At 43.1% G+C, this 24416-nt stretch overlaps 1 protein-coding gene across 2 annotated transcripts in view; it reads right to left on the bottom strand.

Annotated features, from left to right (window-relative positions):
• Positions 1 to 251: 251 nt before the first annotated feature.
• Positions 252 to 24416, bottom strand: part of LOC136587888 (protein-glutamine gamma-glutamyltransferase E-like) — a 35913-nt gene continuing 11748 nt past the window's right edge. Inside the window, exons 6-14 of one of the 2 annotated variants that reach the window (XM_066586695.1) lie at positions 24223 to 24394; positions 18543 to 18681; positions 17832 to 17935; positions 16999 to 17238; positions 6263 to 6556; positions 4812 to 4862; positions 3548 to 3705; positions 2564 to 2697; positions 252 to 529 (exon numbers count right to left, since the gene is read on the bottom strand). In XM_066586695.1, the coding sequence (XP_066442792.1) occupies positions 379 to 529; positions 2564 to 2697; positions 3548 to 3705; positions 4812 to 4862; positions 6263 to 6556; positions 16999 to 17238; positions 17832 to 17935; positions 18543 to 18681; positions 24223 to 24394 (1443 nt within the window). In that variant the 3' untranslated portion in view covers positions 252 to 378. The remainder of the gene's footprint in view (positions 530 to 2563; positions 2698 to 3547; positions 3706 to 4811; positions 4863 to 6262; positions 6557 to 16998; positions 17239 to 17831; positions 17936 to 18542; positions 18682 to 24222; positions 24395 to 24416) is intronic. The other variant, XM_066586696.1, reaches the window with a different exon arrangement.

Raw genomic sequence — 24416 nt, forward strand, 5'->3', positions numbered from 1 at the left:
ACGGACTGCTTGGGAGGAGAGGGAAGCTCCATTTCCGCTGGTAGTTGGTTTCAAAGTAAAACAACTTGGATCCACCTGGGCCACCACAACATGGACAGACATCTGCTTCCAGCTCTGTTTTCATCGATAACAGCCGAGAAAAACGGCAAGGATTGTAAGCAGGAAGAGGTTTTCCAAAATTTAACACTTGAATGACAAATTCATCCCTAAACTAATTTGTGTTTCATATAAAAAGAGACAAGGACAGAATATCATGAGTCTGCTTGCTTTATTTTCATACAAAAAAAACTAAAGTTGAGATACTGTCTGCAGCACTGACAGTACAGTGCTAAAGAGAACAGTCAAATACATTTATTTATCGCCTCAGAGAAACAGGTCTTATTCTGGAGCCACAGGAATAGACAGATATGCCTTAACGCTGGGGATACCCGTAGCGCTAAGATCTGCTATGATGCACCTTTCTCCGTCTCTCTTGGGGTTTATTTTAACTTTAAAGGTATGGCTTTGTCCGTGCTTGATAGTTTTCTCTCTGTAAAATAAAACGTGTTCATCATTTATAGATTAAATAGGCAATGTGCAGGGACTAACACTTTGCAAAGCAGAAGTGAAATCTACAAGTTACAAAGGAATCAAAGCGCAAAATCTTTAAAAAAAGAAAAAAAAAGATCCTAGTTTGCTCTTCTACGTAAACCTGTCAGTCTGTGGAAATCATGTTCTAGAGTAGGAGGAGCTGAGCATATTGATATTCAGTAGAACTTGTAAATTAAGCATTTAATCTTCTGGTCATTCTGAGTTTAAGAGTCCAGTGGGCGGTCCCATCAGTGATTGGTAGCATTTTCTGTATGCATGCTCCTGCAGAGAAGGCTGTCAATTGCTGATAAGGATCAATTGGGTGACTCCAAATCCAGAATTACCAGGGATTTAAAATGAATAATTTACAAGTCTATCGTTTTGTGGGAAGAGATTCAGTACATCACTCTGCTCATTCTCCTCCTACTCTGCATTTTCAACATGATAGGTTCCCTTAAAATTGTGACTAAAATATAACCATTTGGCCCATTTTTCGTTTATAGACAAAGTAGTTCAGTTTTATTGTATGATTTTTTTTATTCTCTTTTATGAAGTGTCTACTGTGGCGCACAAACCCCTACTTCTGGCTGGGTTGACTTTCTGGCCTCCTCCACCTCAGGTTTCTGGGGTCTGACATTTGGTCGGCAGAGTGCATGAATTATAGTTTTGGTAGTGCGCTCCATCATGGGACTCAGTCCCCGCTAATATGCATTTCCATCGTAGCCGGTCAGAAGAAACCAGAAAGGAGCATGACGAAGATATCACAGCTTACTGTAAGCGTTATATATGCACTATATTGAGTTTTATAGTCAGTGTTCCTGAGGAAGAGGGTGCTGGACTAATCCCCTAAAACATGTTATTTAATAAAGAACACTTATGCTTGGTATAGCTCCTGCTGACCATTCCCTCAATCTGCATTTGTTCCTTTGGATTTCTATCCAAGTTGGCTGGGATCAGAGGGTAAGCCTTGCTTTTCAGTAGTAAAAGCAACTCAAAACTTAAATTTTGGATGTCAGCAAATTGTGCTCCAAGTGCTCTATTTATTATTGTTTCTACTGTGCTACTTTCCCCACTGAAACTTCCGTAAATATCTGACTACTATGTGTTCCAAAGGCTATTTGGGATCACAAGTGGCATCATCGCATGGGTCCGTGCACTGACTGATCGGAGTTAAGGTGCATTAACGACTTAAGTTCTACATTTTTCTTTAGGTTCGCTTTAAAGGACAGGGCAATTTTTTTGCCACATTACAAAAGCCATAAAACTTTCATGTCTAGATTGACAGAAACCTGAGAGTTTGTTTTTCGAAGGGCAAGCTGTAGTTTTCATTGGATTTACAGTCTATAATGAGTTGCACAACTTTGAGGGGTGGAGAGGTGGAACAGAAAAAAAAAAACAAAAAACAAATTCCTTTTTTTTTCAAAAGCATCACTGCATTCAAAGAGTATAGAAGTTGCATAGGTTGTAACTACCAGGTCCTGAGTCTGAGGAGGAAGGGGGGATTCAAGGGTGCCTCTGCTACATAAGTGCACTCTAAAAAAGGCACAATTGTTGATAACCATGGTACATATAGGAACTTAAGATTTCCAAGTGCCTCCATAATGGTAATACAGTAGCAGCCAGTGTTCCTTATTGTACTTGCGCCACAGCTTTGCCTTCATAGATAATTGTGCTGCTCTACCCCACCTTCCTGCACTGGTACATTATGTGCACCAAGTAATACCTCAGTTGCATTCCCTGCAGTGTTGATGACAGGGAGAAGAACCCCCCCCCCCCCCCCCCAAAAAAAAAAAAAAACCCTTTAATGAATTTCAATGCAGTCAACTCCTAGAAAGGTTGGTCCAAATGGTTTGAAGTGCACCAATGTGACTATATTTTGCTCGAACACTACAGTATAAATGCTAGCACACTTAATACTAGAACTCCAGCAGTAACCAAGTTTGCTTAATTGTACCCAAAACATGAAGGAAACTTGCACACATCACACACTTACTTAATGATCAACGACTCGTTCAGGAGGCCACTTCCATCAACTTGGAGAATGCAGTCAGTGACATCTTGATTGAGAGTATTCGTAAATATTACTTCCAGGCTCGTTTCTGTATGCACTTTAGCTTGCTCAGTATTCTAGGGGAGAAAAAATAAATAAAATCTTTTAGCTAAAGAATATCTGGCTATACAGATTAGATAAGCATCGACCACCCGCACAATTTTGAGAAATCGGTCAATTATCTAGTGTATATGCAAGTTTACCGATCTCTCCTGATGACAGAGGTTGGGGCAGGGGTGAGAGAAGGATTGAGTATGTTAGATTTCAACATGCCAAGCCTTCGTTCTATTAGGAGACAAGCCACTGCAGAGTTGTTTAGCAGACAAGTATTCTCAGCTCTCAAGAACACTCCATCGAACACCAATATGCACAATTATGGTGCAGTTAGGAGGACCAGACAACCATCATATAGCAACCCTCCAGGTGACATTGAAGAGTTGTACCAGAATCGAAAGTTATTCCCCCAACCACAGGATAGAAGATAACTTGCTGATTGGGGAGAGGTCTCCCCACTGAGATACTGCCAGTCCCTGGTACAGGAATCCCATGTGCCCAGTCCTCACTGTACTCCATGCAATAAAGAGACTGAATGAAGCCCTGGTCACATAAGCATTTTCAGTGGGACTTAAGATAGCAGCATTCACTTGAGTATATCCATCAGCCTCACTGAAATAAATATGGTGCCGACTACACAACCTCAACCAGAGCCCCATTCACAGAGACATCACTGCGGGGTGGGGTCCATTCTTAGTCTCCATTTCATTCATGTAAAATGGCCATCAGATTCTCAGTCTACCCTATGGTCAGTGTCCTTCAGTAGTCTGAGACACTCTTCTTCCCCCTCCCCTCCGCACTTAGATGGACCAGTGCCAGCATATCGCTGTCAGTCCTCCCTTACCCCTGTACATAGAACGTTGGTCATCGTACCTTGATGATCAGTGGCAGGTTCTCCAGTTTTACCACTTTGTTTACCATCAGTTTTCTATTTATGTCATCTTCACACAAAGCCTGAAAGTCGATCATATTGTCTGGACTCATGTTATCTTTATACATATTGTAGGTCACCTTTATAGGAATACTCTTCTCTGAAAAACAAAATACACTTTTAACTTGTGTTTGGTGCAAGGTCTTCACTGTCTGACACTAGTTGATTATACATCAGGCGACATTTTAATGCGTTTGTTAGTGCTGTCTAATACCCAGTTTTAGATGCACAATTAATTTCCAGTATATTCACCTCACTAATTTGTGTTTAACAAACTGAACCAGTAGAAACACCCATTCCCTCATAGCATGCAGGACCTTTGGGCAAACAGCTGATCACCCAAGGTGCTACTCTGGGATTTCTGTCAATCAGCGGATTTTGCTGGGGAAGCCACAAGTAGTTGAAGATTTTGAGTGACACCTTGAGTTAAGAGTGCCTCAGCTTACAAGGTTTTATGTTCAAATAAATTTTATTGCACATCGACAGCTTGGTCTCACTTGTAAATCACTTCAACCTTATCAAGACAAGCAGTGAAATAAACTTGGTACACCATTAGATATGTCTGCTTCAGAGTCTTATTATCGAGCAGAAGGTTAGCAGAGACGAGGGGACAGAAAACAGGGTATCATGGGGGATTAACGTTGCGCTTCCCCCAGTAATCCTAAAACATCTGGTTTGCATTAACTCCTTGTTGAGTATTTTCCCCTTCTCCCTTCTCTGTCTTGGTCTATGTTGCAGGACTGGGACAGTCTCCAGTCTCGTCTCGTCCTGTATTTCTGATTTGGACCTTTCTTTTGCTGTCGACATTAGTTTTACTTATTCTATGACACGCAGTGGGGGGGGGGGGGGGGGGTAGGGTAGGGAAGGAGGGAGGAGGAAAGAAGGGGACCGGGGGGGAAAGAGGAGAGATGTGTGGAGTTAAAGGTAGGTATGGCCGCGTGTGTTACGCCCAGGGGGTCAGCTTACAAGGTTTTGACTTGAAAGCAGGCTCTCCCCAAAATTTCTGAGCAAAAACTTTGGTTATAAATAGAGATGAGCGGGCATACTCGCTAAGGACAGTTACTCGAGCGAGCATTGTTCTTAGAGAGTACCTGCCCGCTCGGAAGAAAAGATTTGGGTGCCGGCGGGGGAAGGAAGGGAGGGAGGGGTGTGTGGGTGTGGGTGTGGGTGTGGGTAGATCTCTCCTCCCCGCAACTCACCACTCACCCACGCCAGCACCCGAATCTTTTCTTCCGAGCTTATATTTAGAGCCCTTCCCTGAAAAAAAAAAAATCACAGCAGGGATGCTGGCGTCCTATTGCTTTCAATGAGGCAACGCCATCCCCATTGAAATCAGTGGGAGAGCATCGCATTTCGGAACAGATTAATGGCTTTTCCATTCATTTCAATTGGGAAAATTGATTTGACTTACGAGAGTTTTGGGTTCAGAGCTCCAACACAGAACTAATTAAACTCTTAACCTAAGGCACCACTGTACTTTCATGCCGGACATAAATGCTGCAGAAAATTCTAAGCATATACAGTACAGAAAAAAAACCAAAAAAAAAAACAAACAATGAGCATGGTATGATTTTACATTTATTATTCCAGTGGCCCTCAGTAGTAAGTTGCACGCCCTCTCAGTGGCCCCAACAGTAATAGTGGCCATAGTAGTACTAATCTGTGGCCCCTATAGTAATAATGCCCCCAAGCAATGGCAATAAACCTTCCTTGCAAGCACTTAACTTGCTCAGCCTTTGCCTCCAAGTCGGATGACTCTGCTGTGTTCATTAAATATTGAGGTGGCACCTAAAACTAAGGCGCCACAGGGAGGAGCCAGGGCCTTCACTGAATACAGCAGTGACATGCATACCAGAGGCAGAGCTTGGGCGAGTTAAAGCGCTGGCAGGTAATGTTGCTGCCTGACTGAAGGTGCCCATAGCCAAGGTTTTTTTTTTTTTTTTTAACCAGCTATTGAAAAATAACTACTAGCACTTGCCTCAAGAGCAAAGTACTGGCTAAGTCAGTGGTTCACTGAAAGGATGGCAACACCATTAACAACTCCTCCTTTACTTATTCAAGCACTAGGTTGTCTGCATACTTTAATGTATATATGGTAGTACCATTTAAACCACTTGTATGCATGCACTGTATTAAAGAGTCACTGTATAACTAATATTCCACACGGGATATTTCTGCAAAATCCTTCCACTCCTTTCCCTGCACCTCCTACCCACCATTTAAATTTGGTTTAATAAATCATGCCCAATGGTCTTGTCTCTATAAAATACAGGGGAAGTGACAGCATTCCACGCGTATAGAAATTCAAATCTGAGTTTATTCCTCCATAGACTATTCCTCCATAGACACGTCTATGGAGGAATAAACTCAGATTTGAATTTCTATTTACGTGGAATGCTGTCACTTCCCCTGTATTTTATAGGCTGTGTATAGGAGTCTGGGGCTCAGACTCCCATCTGTGACTTGCATAAGGAGATCTTAAAGATCCGACATCTGATTGACAAATCCTGAAGTGTGCCGTGGATTATTTGCGTTTTATTCCAATGTCTCCTCTCTACCAAAACATGGCCTTAAAATTAGATTAAAAAATTTAAAAGTTCTATATAAAATCACTAATGGTATAACCCAAAACCCACATGATAAAGAACACTACATACCTTCCTTTGCACCCAGTGTAACAGACTGTGTTTCAGTAAGGATCTCCTTGTATTTTGCATTTGTATATATTACAGAGTTGACAATTGAGTTCACAGTCACAGAGATGTCATCATCAGCTGTGCTTTGGAGAACCAGTTCCATGTGCAGATCCTGACCAACCTGTGTTTCGGCATATTTAAAAGCAGCTGAAAATTGGGGTGGTATTTCACGAACGGCCATACTGAAGGCTGTAGGCTGAGCAAGTCCCAATCTGTCTAGAGCTTTCTTATACGTCTCGTCTTCCTTAGCAGAACCTATAGAAGAATAGAACAAACAGTTTGAGGATTACATCTGTTTTATCACATGGCTACTGTAATCTGGATGCATTTTAGTTGTGAATAATCCTAGGGCTTGTCAAATTTTGAATATCATTCTACAGTTTAGACATTTCTCTGATGAAAGCACCAGTTAGTGGTAATGTAAGAGGGAGGGGGGGGGGGGGGTCTTGTTTTGGTTGTGATTCCGTTTTGTGTCTGTCCCTTTAGGGTCAGTGTGGAAGACACCGTGAGTGGCTGGTTCTGGTGGGACTCTAAATCCAGAAGGGGCAGAGCATGGAAAAAAAAAAAAAAAAAAAACCCAGAGAGGTTAGAATAGCTCTGCAGCAAATTTGAAGCAGAAATTGGTTTTGCCATATGGGCATATTGTGAAATGAACAGGTCCTGAGCCTTATGGGCAGGAAGGCCCTTCTGAAACTGCGCCAGGGCCAGTTGCCTCAGTGAGACCTCCTGCAATATTAAAGTTCAGTCAGCCACTGGTACAATCTCAGTTATGCTGGCCTGTGCCCAAGAACTCTGTATATAAAGTTTTCAGGCAAAGTTAAATTGTTTCTTGAACAGAGTGTTCTTTCCAGCTACGAGGGATATGCTAAGAATATGAACTTTAAATATATCAGCCCGGTTTCCAGCAAAGCCAAGTAATTCTGTGACCTGTTTTACAAGTCTGCATTAAAAAGCTTGCCAAGCATCATGTCTAGATTGCAGGCTTTTATTGAGTACTCTCGCAGTTCCAGCTATACTGCCATGCCACAGGGGCAATTCAGAGAGCAGCAGGAAAGGCTTAAACCTAAACTGGAATGGCTGGATCCCTGTCAAAGTCTTTATATTGATGCACATCAGCAAAGTGCATCTGGGACTGTATGATGAGCAGTCATTGTCAAACACAACAGGGTGGGTCTCTTCCTAGTGTGACCCAGCCAGTGTCAGTCTGATCCCTATCGAAGGGGACAAGACCAGCCTACCTCTCCTTTAGTTAAGGGATGAGTTTATAGTATTAATTACTAAAGTTCAGAAAAAAAGTGCAAAATATTTGTTAAGTCTTCCAGCGTTGCTCAAACCCTTCCTATAGTGGTGCGTTGGAAGGTAGTCAGTCTATTTCTAATAGCAGAGTGAGACTGGGGCATCTTTGACCCTCCAGGAAAAAATTCTGCATCCTAAACAGAAAATATGCTCCACAACACACACCATTATGGTCTAACAGGAGTCAGTTGAAAAATAACCCAAGACCCTAGTCAAAAGTAATTTGCACTGTATGTATGTAATCTTCTACTTGACCTTTGTATCAGAGCCTCAGGGTTCCTTTACATGGGCTTTTTGTATCAGTGTTTTGTGAGCCAAAACCAGGAGTGGAACTTACAGAAAGAAAGTATATTGGATTTGCATTTCTTCTGTATTTTGAACTGGCTTTCAGTTTTGGCTTACAAACACCGATACAAAAAAGCCTGTGTGAAGGAGCCCTTAGTATGATAGTGCCAAACAGTCTCATTACCACTAGAGTTTTCTGTGATGGGCCAGTGTGATAGCTAGTTTCTTCTACCTTGCCCTAGTGATTTAAATTACATGTTCATTTTCTGAAAATATTTTTTTCCCCCTAGGGGTGGCTTCACATGAATGTTTGTGCGTGCATACACATGCACAAAAACAAGCTTCTATTAGAAACCATTCCCTTTGGTGTGTGCACATGTTCTCCCATTGCTTTCAATGAATGGCCAAGCACTGCCTGTCATTCAATGAATGGCTGAGAGTTGCCTGTGATTGGCTGAGCGCTCAGCCAATCAGATAAAGCTCTTTTAGCAGGCTGAGATTTTACATCCCTGCCTGCAGAAAGCTTCAGAGCAAAGCAGGGAGAAGACAGGCTGGATGCACCTGAGCATATGCATTTCTATAGCAGTTATTGAACAGATAGGAAGTTTATAAATCTTTATGCAGAGAGATCCCATAAGGTTGGCCGTTTCAGTGCCAGGCATGCATAGCTGCTACATGCCCTGCCTATATGCTAGAGAGATGTTAAAGGGGTTCTCACATTGTAAACTATTGATTGTCTACCCTCAGGGTAAATCATCAGTAGTAGACAGGTTGCATCTTACAGAAACAGGTAAGAATTAGAGATGAGCGAACGTACTAGTCCGAGCTTGTACTCGAGACGAGCACCACGTGTTACTCGAGTCAATTCCATTTCCTTCCCTCCATGTTTAGCGCCATTTTCTGGCCAATAGACATGCAGGGAAGGCATTACAATTTCCTCCTGTGACGTGCCAGCTCTATCCCAACCCCCTGCAGTAAGTGGCTGGTGAGATCAAGTGACCGCAGAGTATTTAAAGCGGTCCCGCCCGCGACTTGCCTCAGACACACGCTGGCAGAGATTAGGGAGAGTGCTGTTCCTGCAATAGGGAGAATGTTAGGCTACTGTTAGCGTCTTCAAGAACCCCAATGGTCCTTCTTAGGGCCACATCTTACCGTGTGCATTACTGTTGTGGCTGCTGGGAGCAGTTTTGCACAAATTTTTCTCTTCATCTTGGGCTGTGCAGGATATAGTGTTCTCAGTCTGCAGTCAATTATACAGAGTATAGGGGCAGTACTGGTGAGGCAGGGACAGTGGTAGTGTAGAATCCTGTCAACAAGTGCCCCAAAAAAGCTCCTTCTTAGGGCTACCTGTGACAGTGTGCATTTTACTGCATGGCAGCAGGGAGTTGTAGTGCCTCACTATTACCCAGCTAGGCCTTTTTGCAGCCTTGCGTATAAGTTTTTTGGGACTGCAGTGCGCGTTACATAACCGCTGTGAGCCTCCAACTGCAGGCCAATAATTGCTTAATTTGTTACACCGCTCTGTCTCCCGTCAACTTCACGCACAGGGCTGCCTCCAGGCTCTGTTACAAATTAAGAAAAACAGTGAGCTGTATCTTTAAAAAAAATGTTTATGGGTTTCACCTGCCCTCGGTTGATAAATTTTTCAGAGGTACACTTGTACTCTTGGTACACTAATTTTTGGGGCCCACGCCTACACTCTTATGCAACTAATTTTTCCAGCCTTCGCCTATGCTCATGGTATCCCAATGTTTCAGAGGTAGGCCTATACTATTACTAGAGAAATTTTACTGAGGTCTGCCTGCTTGCCTATACGTCTGCTACAAGAAAGTTACAGGGGGTCTTCCTATACTGCTGCCACAAGGATGTTACTGGGGTCTTCCTATACTTCTGCTACAGAAATGTTACTGGGATCTGTCTATAGTGTTACTACAGAAATGTTACAGGGGTCTGCTTATACTGCTACCATGTACATTTTACAGGGGTCTGCCTATACTTCTACTACAGAAATGGTGCTGGGGTCTGCCTATACTTCTGCCACATAAATGTTACAGGGGTCTGCCTATACTGCTGCTAAGAATGTTACTGGGGTCTGCCTATACTTCTGTCATGTAAATGTTACAGGGGGTCTGCATATACTTCTGCTACAAAAATGGTACTGGGGTCTGCCTATGCTTCTGCTACAGAAATTTTACAGGGGTCTGCCTATACTGCTGCCACTTAAATGTTACTGTGGTTCTGCCTATACCGTTTCTACAGAAATGTTACTGCGGTCTCCCTAGACTTCTGCCACATAACTGATACTGGGGTCAGCTTATACCTTTGCTACAGGAGTATTACAGGGGTTTGTGTATACTATGGGTGCACCAAGTCTTCCCGTTGCGGTGTTCTACCTATCTGGCCACAAAAAAAAAAACAAAAACAAAGTCTACGGCAGGGAGTGTGGGCCGCAGCCAACATGTATTTCCTCTCACGTAACCTCAGCTATCCGGGGCACTGCAATGGGATTTTTTTAGGTACCGTCTGTGTGTTCCAGCTAGCCACCTATGCTGTGGGTGCACACAGACTTGCCATAGCGGAGTTTTACCTGCCCGTCCCCAAAACATTGACAGACTTGGGTAAGGTGCAGATGGTTCACCCCTTGCGTTGTCGATGAGGTATCCGACACCCAAACAGAATGGAGTAGTGTGTGGACACATGGAGTCCCCATTGCTATGTCACTCGCAGCACCTTGGGCCACACAAGGTGTTTGCTGGGACAGAGGCTGACCCAGGGCCCCCTCACATACTTCCCACACCGAGTATTACTGCATTGTGGAGATGTGTAGAAGTGCTGGGCTGGCAGCGGTGTCCCCTGTTTGCAGCTCCTGACGGAGGTGGCATAGGATTGGAATGAAGATCGAATGTCAATCTATTATCAATTCTCAACAGCATTGTGGGCTATTGCCCCCCCCCCCCCTATAAGTGGCAGACGCACTTCTAGACATGAGGGTGGTGTGGCTATGAGGCCAGCGTGTGGCATGAGGGCAGCTGAAGGCTGCGCAGGGACACTTGTGTGCACTGCGGACGTAGGGTCACGCAGGATCGTGCAGGGGTGGGGGGCAGCATGTAACCCAGGAGAAGAGGAAGCGGTGTGTCCTGCAGGCAGTGATTGTGCTTGGTTGGAGGTAGTGTGGTGCTTAGCTAAGGTGTGCCTTGCTAATGAGGGTTTGTCCGAAGTAAAAATTGTTAGGAGGGGTGTGTGTGTGTGTGTGTGTGTGTGGGGGGGGGGGGGGGGGGGGGGCACACTCTTGCCGCTATTGTGGCTTAATAGTGAAACCTGGGAACCCGAGATGTAGCCCTGCATGTTGCCCCTCGCCTGCCCTCTGTTTGTGTCGTTTCCATTACTTTCGTAGGTTTTGCAGATTTACACAAATTAAAACCTTAGCAAGCATCGGTTATATACAAAAATGCTCGAGTTGCCCATTGACTTCAATGGGGTTCGTTACTCGAAACGAACTCTCGAGCATCGTGGAAAGCTCGACTCGAGCAGCGAGCACCCGAGCATTTTGGTGCTTGCTCATCTCTAGTAAGCATATATTTGGGAAGGGAAGTGAAAGGCCAGTTAAAAATATGCAGCTAATTAATACATTTGAAAACCTTGCCATTAGTTCTGAAGGAATGTAAGACACAGATTCCAAACTAAAATGTTTCTACTCAAAGCAGAGCATGGGAAACCAGGAGAATTGGAGCTCCTAACACAGGAAGAGAAATATCATGTCATAGGCATCACGCAAACTTGGTGGAAAGACAACTTCTATGTAAGAAACAGACCAAAAAAAAAGGAGGTATTGCATTGTATGTTAAGAATACACAGTGTTTCAACCTTCAGAGCATGGTAGTTCTGTAGTGTAGAAAGTGTTAGGGTAAGAATACAAGGAGAGAACAGAAAGGACACTATTGTATGCTGCCTGGACAAGCAGAAGATATGGATGAACTCTACATCAGATGGCCAAGCTTTCAAAAAAAAAAAAAAAAAAAAGCATGGCATAGGGATAATGGGAGATTTTACTTAACCATCAAATGTCGTCTGGATATCTCTCTCAGGTAAAAGTAATGGGTCCAACAGATTCTTATCTGCTCTTGCTGACATCTTTATATTCCAAAAGGTAAGAGAAAACAATGGGATCTGCTATCTTGGACCTAATTCTTACCAACAGGGAGGGTATGGTTGAGGATGTAAGGGTGGCTAGGACCTTAGGAGGCAGTGATCATGCCATCTTTGAATTTTGGATAAAAAGGGGAGGAAGGCCTAAGAAAGCTCAGACCTCAAGGTTGGATTTTAGAAAGGCAGATTTTAATGAACTCAGAAAAAGGGAATGAAGAATTCTGGATGTTAACGACAGAAATGTCCAAGAAGGTTGGGAAATATAGTAAAATGAGATTCTCAAAGCACAATCTCAAAAAAAAAAAAAAGGGAAGTATTTAAAGAGTGCAGGATGGATAAACACAGAACTTTCACACATGTTTAAAACCAAAGAAAAAGGTTTATCAAATAGAGAGGGCGGAAAGAAAGGGGGGGGGGGGGGTGAAGTAGCCAGAGAAGAATATAAATGTAGTCTGCAGATACTGTAGGGCAAGTGTCAGGAAAGCGAAAGCCAATAATGAATTGAGGCTTGCAACAGAGGCCAAAAGCAATAGAAAAAAGGGGTGAAGGGGGAGGGGGTGTCAAAAGCAAAAAGTCAAAGATGCAATTGGAGGCTTACAAGATGAAAATGGTGAGTTGGTTATGAAATGTTGAGAAAGCCGAACTTTTAAATCTCTATGTTGTATATGTTTTCTCTCAGAAAGTAGATGGAACATCAAATGCTCTTCCTTGTTGCTATTGGGGGGTGTGGGGTGTGGAAGGAACGCAAGCCATCTATAGGTAGAGATTGTGAGGGAACACTTAGCCAACAAATGAAAGTCTCAAGGTCCAGATGACTTACATCCTATGATACTAAAGGAAGCAGCAGAGGTAATTGCTGAGCTACTTGCTATAACCTTTGAAAATTTCTGGAGAACAGGAGAAGTCACAGAAGGCTGGAAAAAGGCAAATATTTTCCCCATCTTCAAAGAGGGGAAGAACGTGGACCCAGGAAACTACAGGCCTGTGAGCCTGACTTCTATACCAAGAAAGATCTTTGAACAAATTATTAAATAGCATGTAAGCAAGTACTTACAAAAAGTGAAAAAAGGAAGTAATTAACCAGAGCCAGCATGGGTTTGTAACAAGTCATGCTAAACTAATCTAATTTCCTTCAATGACAGAATCACAGACTGGGTTGATCAGGGAAAATGTCAAATGCTTTACTAATGTCAAGATATACTATATCCACCTCAAAGTATCTCATACCATACTTCGTGAAAAGTTGACCGAATGTGAGATTGACAAGGCAACTGTTAAGTGGATTCACAGCTGGCTGAGTGATCGTACTTAAAAGAGTGGTCATAAATGGCTGCACATCCACGTGGGAAAATGTATCAAGTGGGGCAGGGTTCCCCCACCTCCAGTCCTCAGGGACCACCAACAAGTCATGTTTTCAGGATTTCCTCAGCGTTACACAGGTGATGTAATTATTGTCAGTGCCTCAGGTGTTCTTACTATAGGATATCCTGAAAACATGACCTGTTGGTGATCCTTGAGGACTGGAGTTGGGGACCCCTGAAGTAGGGGACCACAAGGCTCTGTCATAGGCCCAGTGTTGTTCAACATTTTCATAAATGATCTAGGGGAGGGAATTGAAAGGAGATCGAGGTCTTCCTTAGTCAGACCTCATCTGGAATACTGTGTCCAGTTCTGGGTACCCTACTTTAAAAAACGACATTGACAAACTGGAGCAAGTTCAGAGTAGTTACCAAGATGGTGAGCAGTCTGCAAATCATGTCCTATGAGGAATGGTTAAAGGATCTGGGAATGTTTAGCTTGCAAAAAAGAAGGCTGAGAGGAGACTTAAAGGGGTTGTCCCGCGGCAGCAAGTGGGGTTATACACTTCTGTATGGCCATATTAATGCACTTTGTAATATACATCGTGCATTAAATATGAGTCATACAGAAGTTATTCACTTACCTGCTCCGTTGCTGGCGTCCCCATCTCCATCTAATTTTGGGGTCTTCTTGCTTTTTTAGACGCGCTTGCGCAGAAGGGTCTTTTACCTTCTGGACGGTCCAGGCACGAGCGGCGTTCTGGCTCCGCCCCCTTCTACGCGTCATCACGTAGCTCCGCCCCATCACGTGTGCCGATTCCAGCCAATCAGGAGGCTGGAATCGGCAATGGAACGCACAGAGCCCATGGTGCACCATGGGAGAAAACCGCAGTGCATCCCTGGGAAAGGACCGGCGGCCATCTTGGGAGAAGAATTTTATAAGTTTATCTTTCATCACATTGGTGAGTAGCAAGCGGTTTAAAAACCGCTTTAAAATGCTATTTTACAAGGGCATATCAATTTAAACATTTTACTGTCTGGTTTAGAAAAAGACATCCAAAACTATATTAAATTACAAATCTCCTGGATAGGCTGCATTGCCCTTGTTAAAATGTTGTTGCTTCCAAAAACTTTATATTTATTCCGTAACCTCCCTGTGGTTATACCTAATAGCACTTTAAATAGAATACAAAGTTTGTTGATGCGCTATGTTTGGGGCAATAAGAGAGCGCGTGTGCCAGCCAAAGTATACCTCCATCCATCCCAAGGAGGGCTAGGCTGCCCTTGTATAAAGGATTATTACTATGCATCATTACTTGATCAACTTAAAAGCTGGTGGATAAACGATAGTTCTAAACACTGGATTCAAATTGAGTCTGATATTACTGGATACTCTAAACTATCAAATCTCCTATGGGTCTCTAGACTAAGAGTTTCCCTACATCTTTTTCCCCTACTATCACTGCTACCCTTTGCATGTGGAAAAGAATGACTATAGTAACTAATTTCCTTCCCTGCCGAATCTTTAAAATGCCTTTGGAAGTGATCCAATCACTAATACCAGATATAAAACCTTGACATGTGGCTCAATCTGGGCATCGGAAATCTAGAGGATTTATTTGAAGGACCTGTTATGAAATCTTTTGCTCAGCTACATGCAACATACCTATTACCACATAAAGAATTCTATAAATACCTTCAAATACGACACTATCTCTCATCACTAAAACCCCCGCCTACAACTTTACTTACAAAGTTTGAGTCATTCCTATACAAGAGAGGGGAGCAAGCTGGAGGTATATCTAAAGCCTATGCGTCCCTATCATCTGGCTTACACCTAAAGAATTTTTCTTTTTTCAAATCAACTGGGAAAGAGATTTTCAGAAATCTTTCAACTCCGATCAATTGTCACTAGCATTCCAACTCAGTTTGAAGACCTCTCACTGTGCAAATCACCTAGAAACCAATAGGAAGCTTTTATACAGATGGTACCTGACTCCTTATCGTCTAGCAAAGATTTCACCACAGCATTCACACCTATGTTGGAGATGCCACAAACAAACAGGGACGCTGATGCATGTCTGGTGGTTGTGTGATTTGCTCAAGCCTCTATGGGAGCGAATACATCTATCACTTTGCTCCATTCTACAGATTGACTTCCATTGCAGTGCAAGTGTGGCTCTTCTATCACTAGGCATAGAACAATACAATCCCCCTGACCTTGTGATCTTATCCCATGTACTGACGGCAACTAGATCAGCAATTGCTAGAAGATGGAAATGCTGTGATATTCCCTCCTTATCCGAAATTTTCTTAATAGTCCAACACAACTGCGTAATGGAACATTTAATTGCCACTAAACTAGACCAGGTGGGAAAATTTAAAAACAACTGGGCAAAGTGGCTTCAATTCTCAGGTTATTCCTGTTAAGTCTTTTTCCCCGCACTATGATCATTGGGTTTAGGAAGGAAGAAGATGGGTGGTGTGTTGTAGCATTTGGCATGTATCTTACATAATCGACCACACTCAGCAGTATGGCCTGTCTTGGTGGCGCTTAACCCAGACCAACAGTTCTTAACTTTAAAATGTTGTTCTTAATACTTATTGCTTTTACTGTTTTCCACAGGAGTTATACTCTTGCATGGTGATTTCTCATCAGCTTTATGTCCACAACTGATAGGAAATAGCCATTATGGCTACCCTATAAGTGGTTATGCATATATGAGATCTGAATAAATATGAAAACCCTAAAAAGACATTTTTCATGTCTTGCCATAACTGGGTACATGATAGACCCACCTTTACGAACATAGTTATAATGGAAATATTCATCCAATGTTTATCAATATTGTGGACAGATATGCACATCTGTATATATCGGAATCTCTATGCTTGTTTATAATGTACTTTATTTCCACTGTGAAAATTATAAAATATTTGTTTATAAAATGCTATTTTATGCCAGGGGGTGACAGGGGGAATGGGCTAATGTAAAATTTTGATGTTTGCTGCGAGACAACCCCTTTAATAGCTGCCTACAAATATCTGAAGGGCTGTCACAGTGCAGAGGGATCAGCACTATTCTAGTCTTTCCTTGTACAAATGAGAAGCAATGAGATGAAACTGAAAGGGAAAATACACAAATTAAAAAAACAAAAAAACAAACAACCCCCCCCCCCCCCTGAAAATCTGTGATACATGAGTTCTTTTCTCAGAAACCATAAAGCCTAGGGAAATGTGTATACGGAGGAGAATCTACCACACCTGTGCGCGTATACGGAGGAGAATCTACCTCACCTCTGTTTATAGACTGAAAGGCTGTGAAGTACATAAGGAAGCGGGCATGGACTGCAGGGATTGAGCTTGCCTTTGATTTTTGGGTCCCCTGCAGGTCTCCATATACATTGGATGCCCTATGAGTCAAAAGAAGTGTTGGTCATCTTACTGTTCAGCTACAGGTGCTAGTAGACTGGTCCCTTCCATACAGCCACCCAGCTTGCGCCAGGTAAGTGTTAATTTCCTTTATTTATACCCCATCTAATACGGGGTCAGCACCTTCACCAGCTAATTTCAATAATGCTTTACAAGTTTGTATTCCATTTAGAACCACATATGAATTAAGTTTTTGTTATGACAGATTGCCCCTACAAGTACAATGAGTAAGTTAGTCACCTTCAGGGTATTTGTATTCATTAGTGACATCCACACGGGCATCAGAACCAACAGCCTTGGTGCTAGTGTTCCATCCTACAGCGGCAGGCCTAGACCTGAGCAGCCTCGTTCCCTGGTCAGTAACCATCCAATCTTTACAAACAGCATTCACCTCGGCATACACAAATTGGGTATCATATTTCATGGTTACTTCTCCTTCTTTCACAGCTTTTTGAGCGCATGGCCCCAAGCAGAATATACCTGGTGGACAGTGAAGGAAATTAGTCAATTCAGTTCAAACACAGAGCCAGCACCAACCACTTGAAAGATATTCAAGTCTACAAGAATTAGAATCAATATTAGGACTTATATTACCTAGTAAAAAACATTGCTTTGCTTCTCGTGCTTATTCTGAGTTAGTCTGTATTACACTTCAGAGCTGCATTCGCAGTTATGCTGCTTGGCATTTAGAAAAAGAAAAACAACATTGGGGGGGGGGGGGGGGGGGGGGGCGGGGCGGCAAGAGCGCGGGGAGTCCAGAGAGCTGTGCTTCATACTTACCGGGTGCCCCATTATTGCGCAGAGCCATCTCAAAAAGACAGTATGTGATTTTGCTGAGAGCATAGAAACTGGGCACCTGCCAAGTATGAAACAGCTCCCCAGCCACCTTGTTCTCTTAGCTTTGAGCCCCATCATGTAGTTTATGGGGGTTCAAAGTGTTGATGGGTTTTCTTTAAGAAGGGGAGAGCCATTATGACCCACCTTTATATGCCTACAGTTGCATAGTATTACAGTTATTCGTTGTTTAACATTAGGTCTATAAATTTTATATAGTTACTCCCTAAGGTTCATACCTCCACTTAGTTCTTGAGGAGTTGCATCTACAACCTGCCAACCATTATAAGATGATCCAATATCTGGTCTGATTGACCACATCTCATTCCATACATGGAAATTCCTGAGAAGATATGAAACAAGGTAATTGTCATTGCATCCTCCTGCAGCTTTTACCAGATTGCTATGAAGATATGATTAGTTGCAAATAGAAAAAAAAAATCTGAATGATCATTTTAGGAAGTATTTTGCATGCAAAACCTGGAGAGGTGCTGCAGAGTTGGCTTTTGTTTTCTCTTGGGGCATGAATAAATGTAGTTTTCTGGGCTGATTCACTTCAGTATATATGCTGAAGCAAACAGGCATGTCTCTCGCTGATGGTTTAGTTTAGAATTCTACCTTTTAATGGAAACCAGAATTTCATGCACTGCCCTTCTGAAGAACTTATGATTGGCTACTTTGGAAAACAAGCCCATCTGAACAGGCAGAGCTACTGTTGCAAAGAAATGTAGCAGCAGCCAAAGATTAAGAATTATAGTAATTACCAAATGAGGAGTTAAAAAGCAGCAACAGTCAAATACCAGATAAACATATCCCACAATTCACCAAGTTACCTATAACCTTCGAGTTTAGTGATTAAGAAGGATTCCCAGCACAGGATCAAACCTTGTGGCCAAGTCTGAGAACCCTGCACTTCTTGAACTAGATTTCTCTGTCTATTATGCACTTACCATACACTGTCATTTGTTCTGCTGGTGTCCCTCGATCCATCAGTTAGATAATAGGTATCAATAACAAGGTTCCCATCAGTGTCATGAGCAGATTCAAAATTAGTTATCATACGAGCTGGAATCCCGAGACATCTGAGTGCTGGGTAAAAGAAAGAAGCCATTCAATAGGTGATCTGAGATACTGGGGGAGTTCAGCAAGGCTCATGGTCCAGATATTTTATTATATGCCAGAAAGTCATTTTGCCTCTTTCACTATCAAGTCCACTTTTCTAGGAAGTGGGTGAGGGATGGAAAGAGGGACAGGGACACTGGTGGCCTGACAAATTTTTCATTTATGCCAGAAGCTAATATATGTTCTAGTACAAGTCTAATTTTAGCCCCATCAATGGGCAAACTCTGCATGCAGATTTTGGATGTGGAAATTAGCATTTCTGCATTAATTAGTGACATAATCATGTCTTAAATATACAGTTTCAATGTGCTTCTTACTGTTCCTCCCTCAAGAGGATTTACCCTTTTAATCAAAGCCAGGAGTGGATTCAAAAAGGTGTGGGGAAAGAAAGAAAACCCACACACCATTTCACCATTCTGCTGGCTCCACTTCTGCTTTGGATAGAGCAGACTTTTATGGCTGTAGATACCAAATACGTATTGAATTTTATGGTTAGTTTTTTTAAATTTAACTTTGTTCTTATTTTTTTCCTCTCAGTCCCCACATGGGGCCACAACATATGATGCTTTGATCACTCCTACAGTATGATGTAAGGTCATAGCATTACATCATACTACGAATGGGCAGGCAGTCTATCAAGCCAGCCCATGAACAGCCCTAAGGGCCTTTCAGAAGGCCCCTGGTTGCCATGACACCTGCACAGCTCCCTTCAATCTCATCACATAGGACCACCAGACATAGTTTGGGGGATGTAAATGCCACCGTCAGAATTGACAGTGGCATTTAAAGGGTTGCTAGCCGTGATCGGCTGCGTTGCCAATTGTAGCTGTTGCTGCCGGCTGTAACAAACAGCCTGCACCCTCAATTTCTGAAGAGAGCCGCGCAATCACACATACCCCGACCAATGCACATATACGTCCTATACTGGGAAGGGGTTAACCCCCCCCCTCCCCCCCCCCAAAAAACCTCTGTGAAACAGACTTAACCCCTTAACGACCGGGCCATAGTCTTTACGTCTTCCCGAAGTGGGGTTTATTCTCTGAGGACGTAAAAACATGCGTCCTACAGAGAATAAAGCTCCTCGGGCTCTGGACGTGACAGCTCCATGCTGTCGGTGCCCGCAGGTAGCCGACAGCATGGAGCTGTCATCCCGGGCTGCGGGGACCCACCCCCGGCAATGCGATTGGCGCTATCCAATCGATAGCGCCGATCGCATAATAGTTAAAAAAAAGTGCAAAAAAAGTTCAATATTCAGCTGCCCTGATGGATCGGATCCATACCGGCGATCATGAAAAAGTTGAAAAAAGGTTGTTTTTTTTTTAAAAGTAAATGTTTCAGCTGCCCTCATGGATCGGATCCATGAGGGCAGCTGAAAATATTCACCTCCATCCTCCACGATGTCCCTGGCGATCTGGAGCCGTCACGGGCTTCTGCGCATGCGCGCCAAGGGGAAAGTGATGGCGCATGCGCAGAAGCGCCGGGAAACTTAAAAATCCCCTGTCTCCCGGCTACCTTCAGTAGCCGGGAGATGTCACCGGGGACGTGATCCAACAGATCAAACGGATACCGGCGATCACAAAAAAGTTTTAAAAAGTTATAGTTTCATCTCCCCTCATGGATCTGATCCATGAGGGGAGATGAAAATGCTCCCCTAAGGTCCCCCAAAACGCAGGGCATTACCCTCTACTGTGCATGCGTCAAACAAAATGGCGGCACATGCGCAGTAGAAGCCAAAGTGCCATTTGGCTTAGTAACATGCAGGGACCAAAGTGATTGGTCCCTGCTGACATGGGTGGCTGTGATAAACCTATCACAGCCACCCGTGTCTTGTTTAATAAATATGGCACACAATTAGTCCTGGTGTCTCTCCCCTGTCACTCAGAGCGATTTGTGACAGGAGAGAGATAGCTGAGAAAAATCGTGGGCCATATAGCGAGTTAAAAAAAGAAAAAAAAAAAAGAAAAAAAAAAAAAAACAAACAATTACCTGCCTTCACCTTCCCTTATACCCCAATTACCAGACTCCGCTTTTTTGGGGGCTTTGTCTACCCCATTAAAATTTTTTTTTAATAAAATAGAGCATAGGCGCTGCTCTTTGCGTCAAGCTCTGGTAGCGAGGCTACTAGTGAGTCGGAGGAGGTTTTTTTTGAAAGTGACGACTCTGCCTCCAGCGCTATGGAGGTAGAGGAAGTCGTTGGGGCAGCGGGGCCAAGTTATGCGGCCCCCGCCACTGCGTGGAGTGCCGCAAGTTTATTTGCGCCCCACATCCCAGACAGAATTTTTAGCGGCTCCAGGCGTTAATCTGGATGCTGCAAATTTCACCCCGTTTAATTTTTTAAATTTATTTATTACCGACGACGTCCTGCAGTTAATTGTCCAGCAGACGAATACATATGCTGGACAATACGTGACCGCGCACCCCACGTCAGTTTATTCAGTGATGTGGACTGCCATAGATGTCCGAGTTGAAAAAATTTTTGGGACTTATTTTGCCAATGGGACTCGTAAAAAAAATCATCAATACGGTCCTATGGTCCACGAGCGCCATTCACGCAATGCCCGTATTTGCGTCAATAATGCCCCGACGCAGATATGAAAACATTCTGTTTTTTTTTCATTTTGCAAATAATGCCCACCTCCCCCCCCCCCCCCCCCCCCCCCCCCCCTCCGAGAAGTGACCCGGTGTATGACAGACAGGGCAAATTAAGGCCCCTTATAGCGCTATTAAGGGACGCCTTTAAAAACATTTATACCCCCCAAAAAAATCTGGCGGTGGATGAATCGCTGATGTTTTAAAGGCCGTTTATCTTTCCGCCAGTTTATTCCTTCAAAGCGCGCAAGATATGGCGTCAAGCTGTATAAGATCTGTGAGAGTGCCACAGGTTATACTTATAATTTTTTTATTTATGAGGGCAGGGATTGACAATTAAATCCCCCCAACTGCCCAGAAGACATTGGCGTTAACGGGAAAATTGTGTGGGAGCTCGTGGGCCCTTTTTAAAATAAAGGGTACCACATATATACCGACAACTATTATACGAGTGTCCCCCCTTATTAGAACGTTACACGCCGCAGGTACAGGGGCCTGCGGAACTATCTGCAAAAATAAGGTAGGGTTCCCACAACCCCTGGTTTCCAGGCGTGTAGACAAAGGCACGTCTTACTCACTGGCCTATGACCCCTTGCTGGCAGTAAAATGGCGTGACAGAAAGGACGTCTTTATGCTGTCCACTGTGCACGCAGACCCCTCCGTTACAGTTAGGGAGAGGGGGGGCTGCAGCGGAGAAAACTAAACCGGTCTGCGTCACAGAATATAATAAGTTCATGGGGGGCGTTGATCTGTCCGACCAAGCTCTACAGCCCTACCTTGTGAAGCGTAAAACGTGAGCTTGGTACAAGAAGGTAGCCATCTACCTTATACAGATGGCTACTTATAATGCTCATGTAATTTTTAAATCTGGGGGCACGCTGAGCTTCCTCCAGTTTCAGGAGGCGCTCGTAGAAAATCTTTTGAGACCACCGCACTTCAGGATGCATTGCAATCCAAGGAGGTGCGAAGGCTGAGAGCGCCATTTCATGAATCCCATCCCTGAGACTGCGGGCAAAAAAATACCCCCCAAAAAAGTGTCGCGTCTGCACTAAGCAAGGGAGGAGGAGAGATACGCGTTTTTATTGTCCCACGTGCCCATCCCACCCTGGCCTTTGTAATCACCCCTGCTTTGAAGTTTCATACAGTTTTACATTATTAATTTTATTTCACATATAAAAAACGCCAAAAGGGGGTGTGGGTTGTTCTTTTTAGGGAATCAGTTTTACTTTTATTAGTCTCGTCTCCCCAGTTTTTCCTGCTTGAAACAAACAAAAAAAAAAAAAAAAAAAAAAAAGTCCTAAAAGTGTCAAATTTGGTGAAAAAAAAATTAAATCACATTTATATTTCACTCATTAGAATTATTAAAAAAAATAAAAATGTAGCGTCAGAATGCTCAGTACACCCCTACATAAATTAGCTAAGGGGTCTTGATGTCAAAATTGGGTCACTTGTGAGGGGCTTTTGGCAGTTTATTGTCTCTACTAGTGTGCAATGGGGCCTGTAAATTATTCAGTTGCGCCCTAAAATCAAACGGGTGCTCCATCCACTATAGGCCTAGCCATGCTCCCTCTAAGAAGATTGGGGCTACAATGGGTATGTTTCTGAACAGAGGACAAACAGGGGGTACCCATTTTGGGGTGCAAGTCTTTCATATATGTGCTGTACAAAAAAAAAAAAAGCTGCTTTAAAAAATGACAGAATTACCAAAAAAAGGAAAAAAAAAAATCATAATTTTTCTCTTCTGCTTGGCTTAGATTCTTTTAAAAACTGTGACGTCAAAAAAACACATCGTACCCCTAGATAAATTCGTTAAGGGGTCTAGTTTTCAAAATGGGGTCACTTGTGGCGGTTCTCCATCGTTTTGGTCACTCAAGGGCTCTACAAGTGAGCAATGGGGCCTAAATCTCCTTCAAGCAAAATTTCTGTTCCAAAAGCCACCGGTTGCCCTTTTCATTTTGGGCCCTATTGTGCATCCAGACGTAATACTAGGGCCACAATGGGTATGTTTCTGAGCAAATGACAAACAGGGGTACCCATTTTGGGGTGCAAATCCTCATTTTCATGTGTACTATAGAAAAAAAAAGTCCTGTCTTTAAAATGACATTTGCAAAAATATGAAATTTTAGTTTCTCTTCTAAATTGGATTGACTCCTGAAAAGAAAACTGTGGGGTTAAAATACTCATGACACCCCTCAGTGAATACGATAAGGGGTATCTATCATTTTGACTCCTATGAGCCTTTCCAATCTTGGCTTGGTGCAGGAAAACAAAGTGTTCCTCAAAGTGCTGAAATGTTAAATTTGTACATCTCAAAAACTTCTATATTATGTTTGCACATATTTGAGATATTGCAGTTGGAAGTTGGAAATGTGAAAAAGACTTCTCAAAATTTTCCCGATTTTAATAAATAAACACAAATTCTGTCGGTTCTTTTTTTTTGCCTAAATGAAGTACAACATGTGGTGAAAAAACAATGTCTGAATCGCTTGGATATGCAAAACCTTCCTGGTGTTTTTCCATGTTAAAGTGGCACATGTCAGATTTGCAAAATTTGGCCTGGTCATTAAGGCGCAAACAGGCTTGGTCACTAGGGGGTTAAGTCCAGACCATAAGTGTACAAAAAAGAAAAGCCTGTGCAATTTTAAATATTTACATGCCAAATATTTCCAGAATAATGCTAGAACAGCGCCCCCAGTTGCTTGTATTGAAAAGCCTACCCATGTGTACCTCAATAAATATTCCAAAGTGGTCACACGTACTCGTTACTTGTTCACAATCTCCAACATCAGATTAGATGCAGCAACTTCAAAAGCAGCTGCTCACCACACCAGGGATCCTCAGCGGAGCAAAGATGACAGACTGAGCAAGGGGACATAGAAAAATCTGTATGTATGAAGCATTTCCCCAGTAATAACTGACCTGTGCAGAGTACTCCTCCATATACCCAGCACTGCCCAAATTTGACTGGTCCACTCTTCATCCACTGGCGGAGGATTGCAGCACTTCCATTCCATTGCGTGGGAACCACTCCTCCTTTGTAGTTCCCACTCCAGTTCCCTACAATCACCCCTTTGTCATCATTGCTGTTCACCTTTTAAGATAATTTTGAGAGT

The sequence above is a fragment of the Eleutherodactylus coqui genome, chromosome 13 (assembly GCF_035609145.1).
Source record: "Eleutherodactylus coqui strain aEleCoq1 chromosome 13, aEleCoq1.hap1, whole genome shotgun sequence".
In the NCBI taxonomy this organism is placed as follows: domain Eukaryota; kingdom Metazoa; phylum Chordata; class Amphibia; order Anura; family Eleutherodactylidae; genus Eleutherodactylus; species Eleutherodactylus coqui.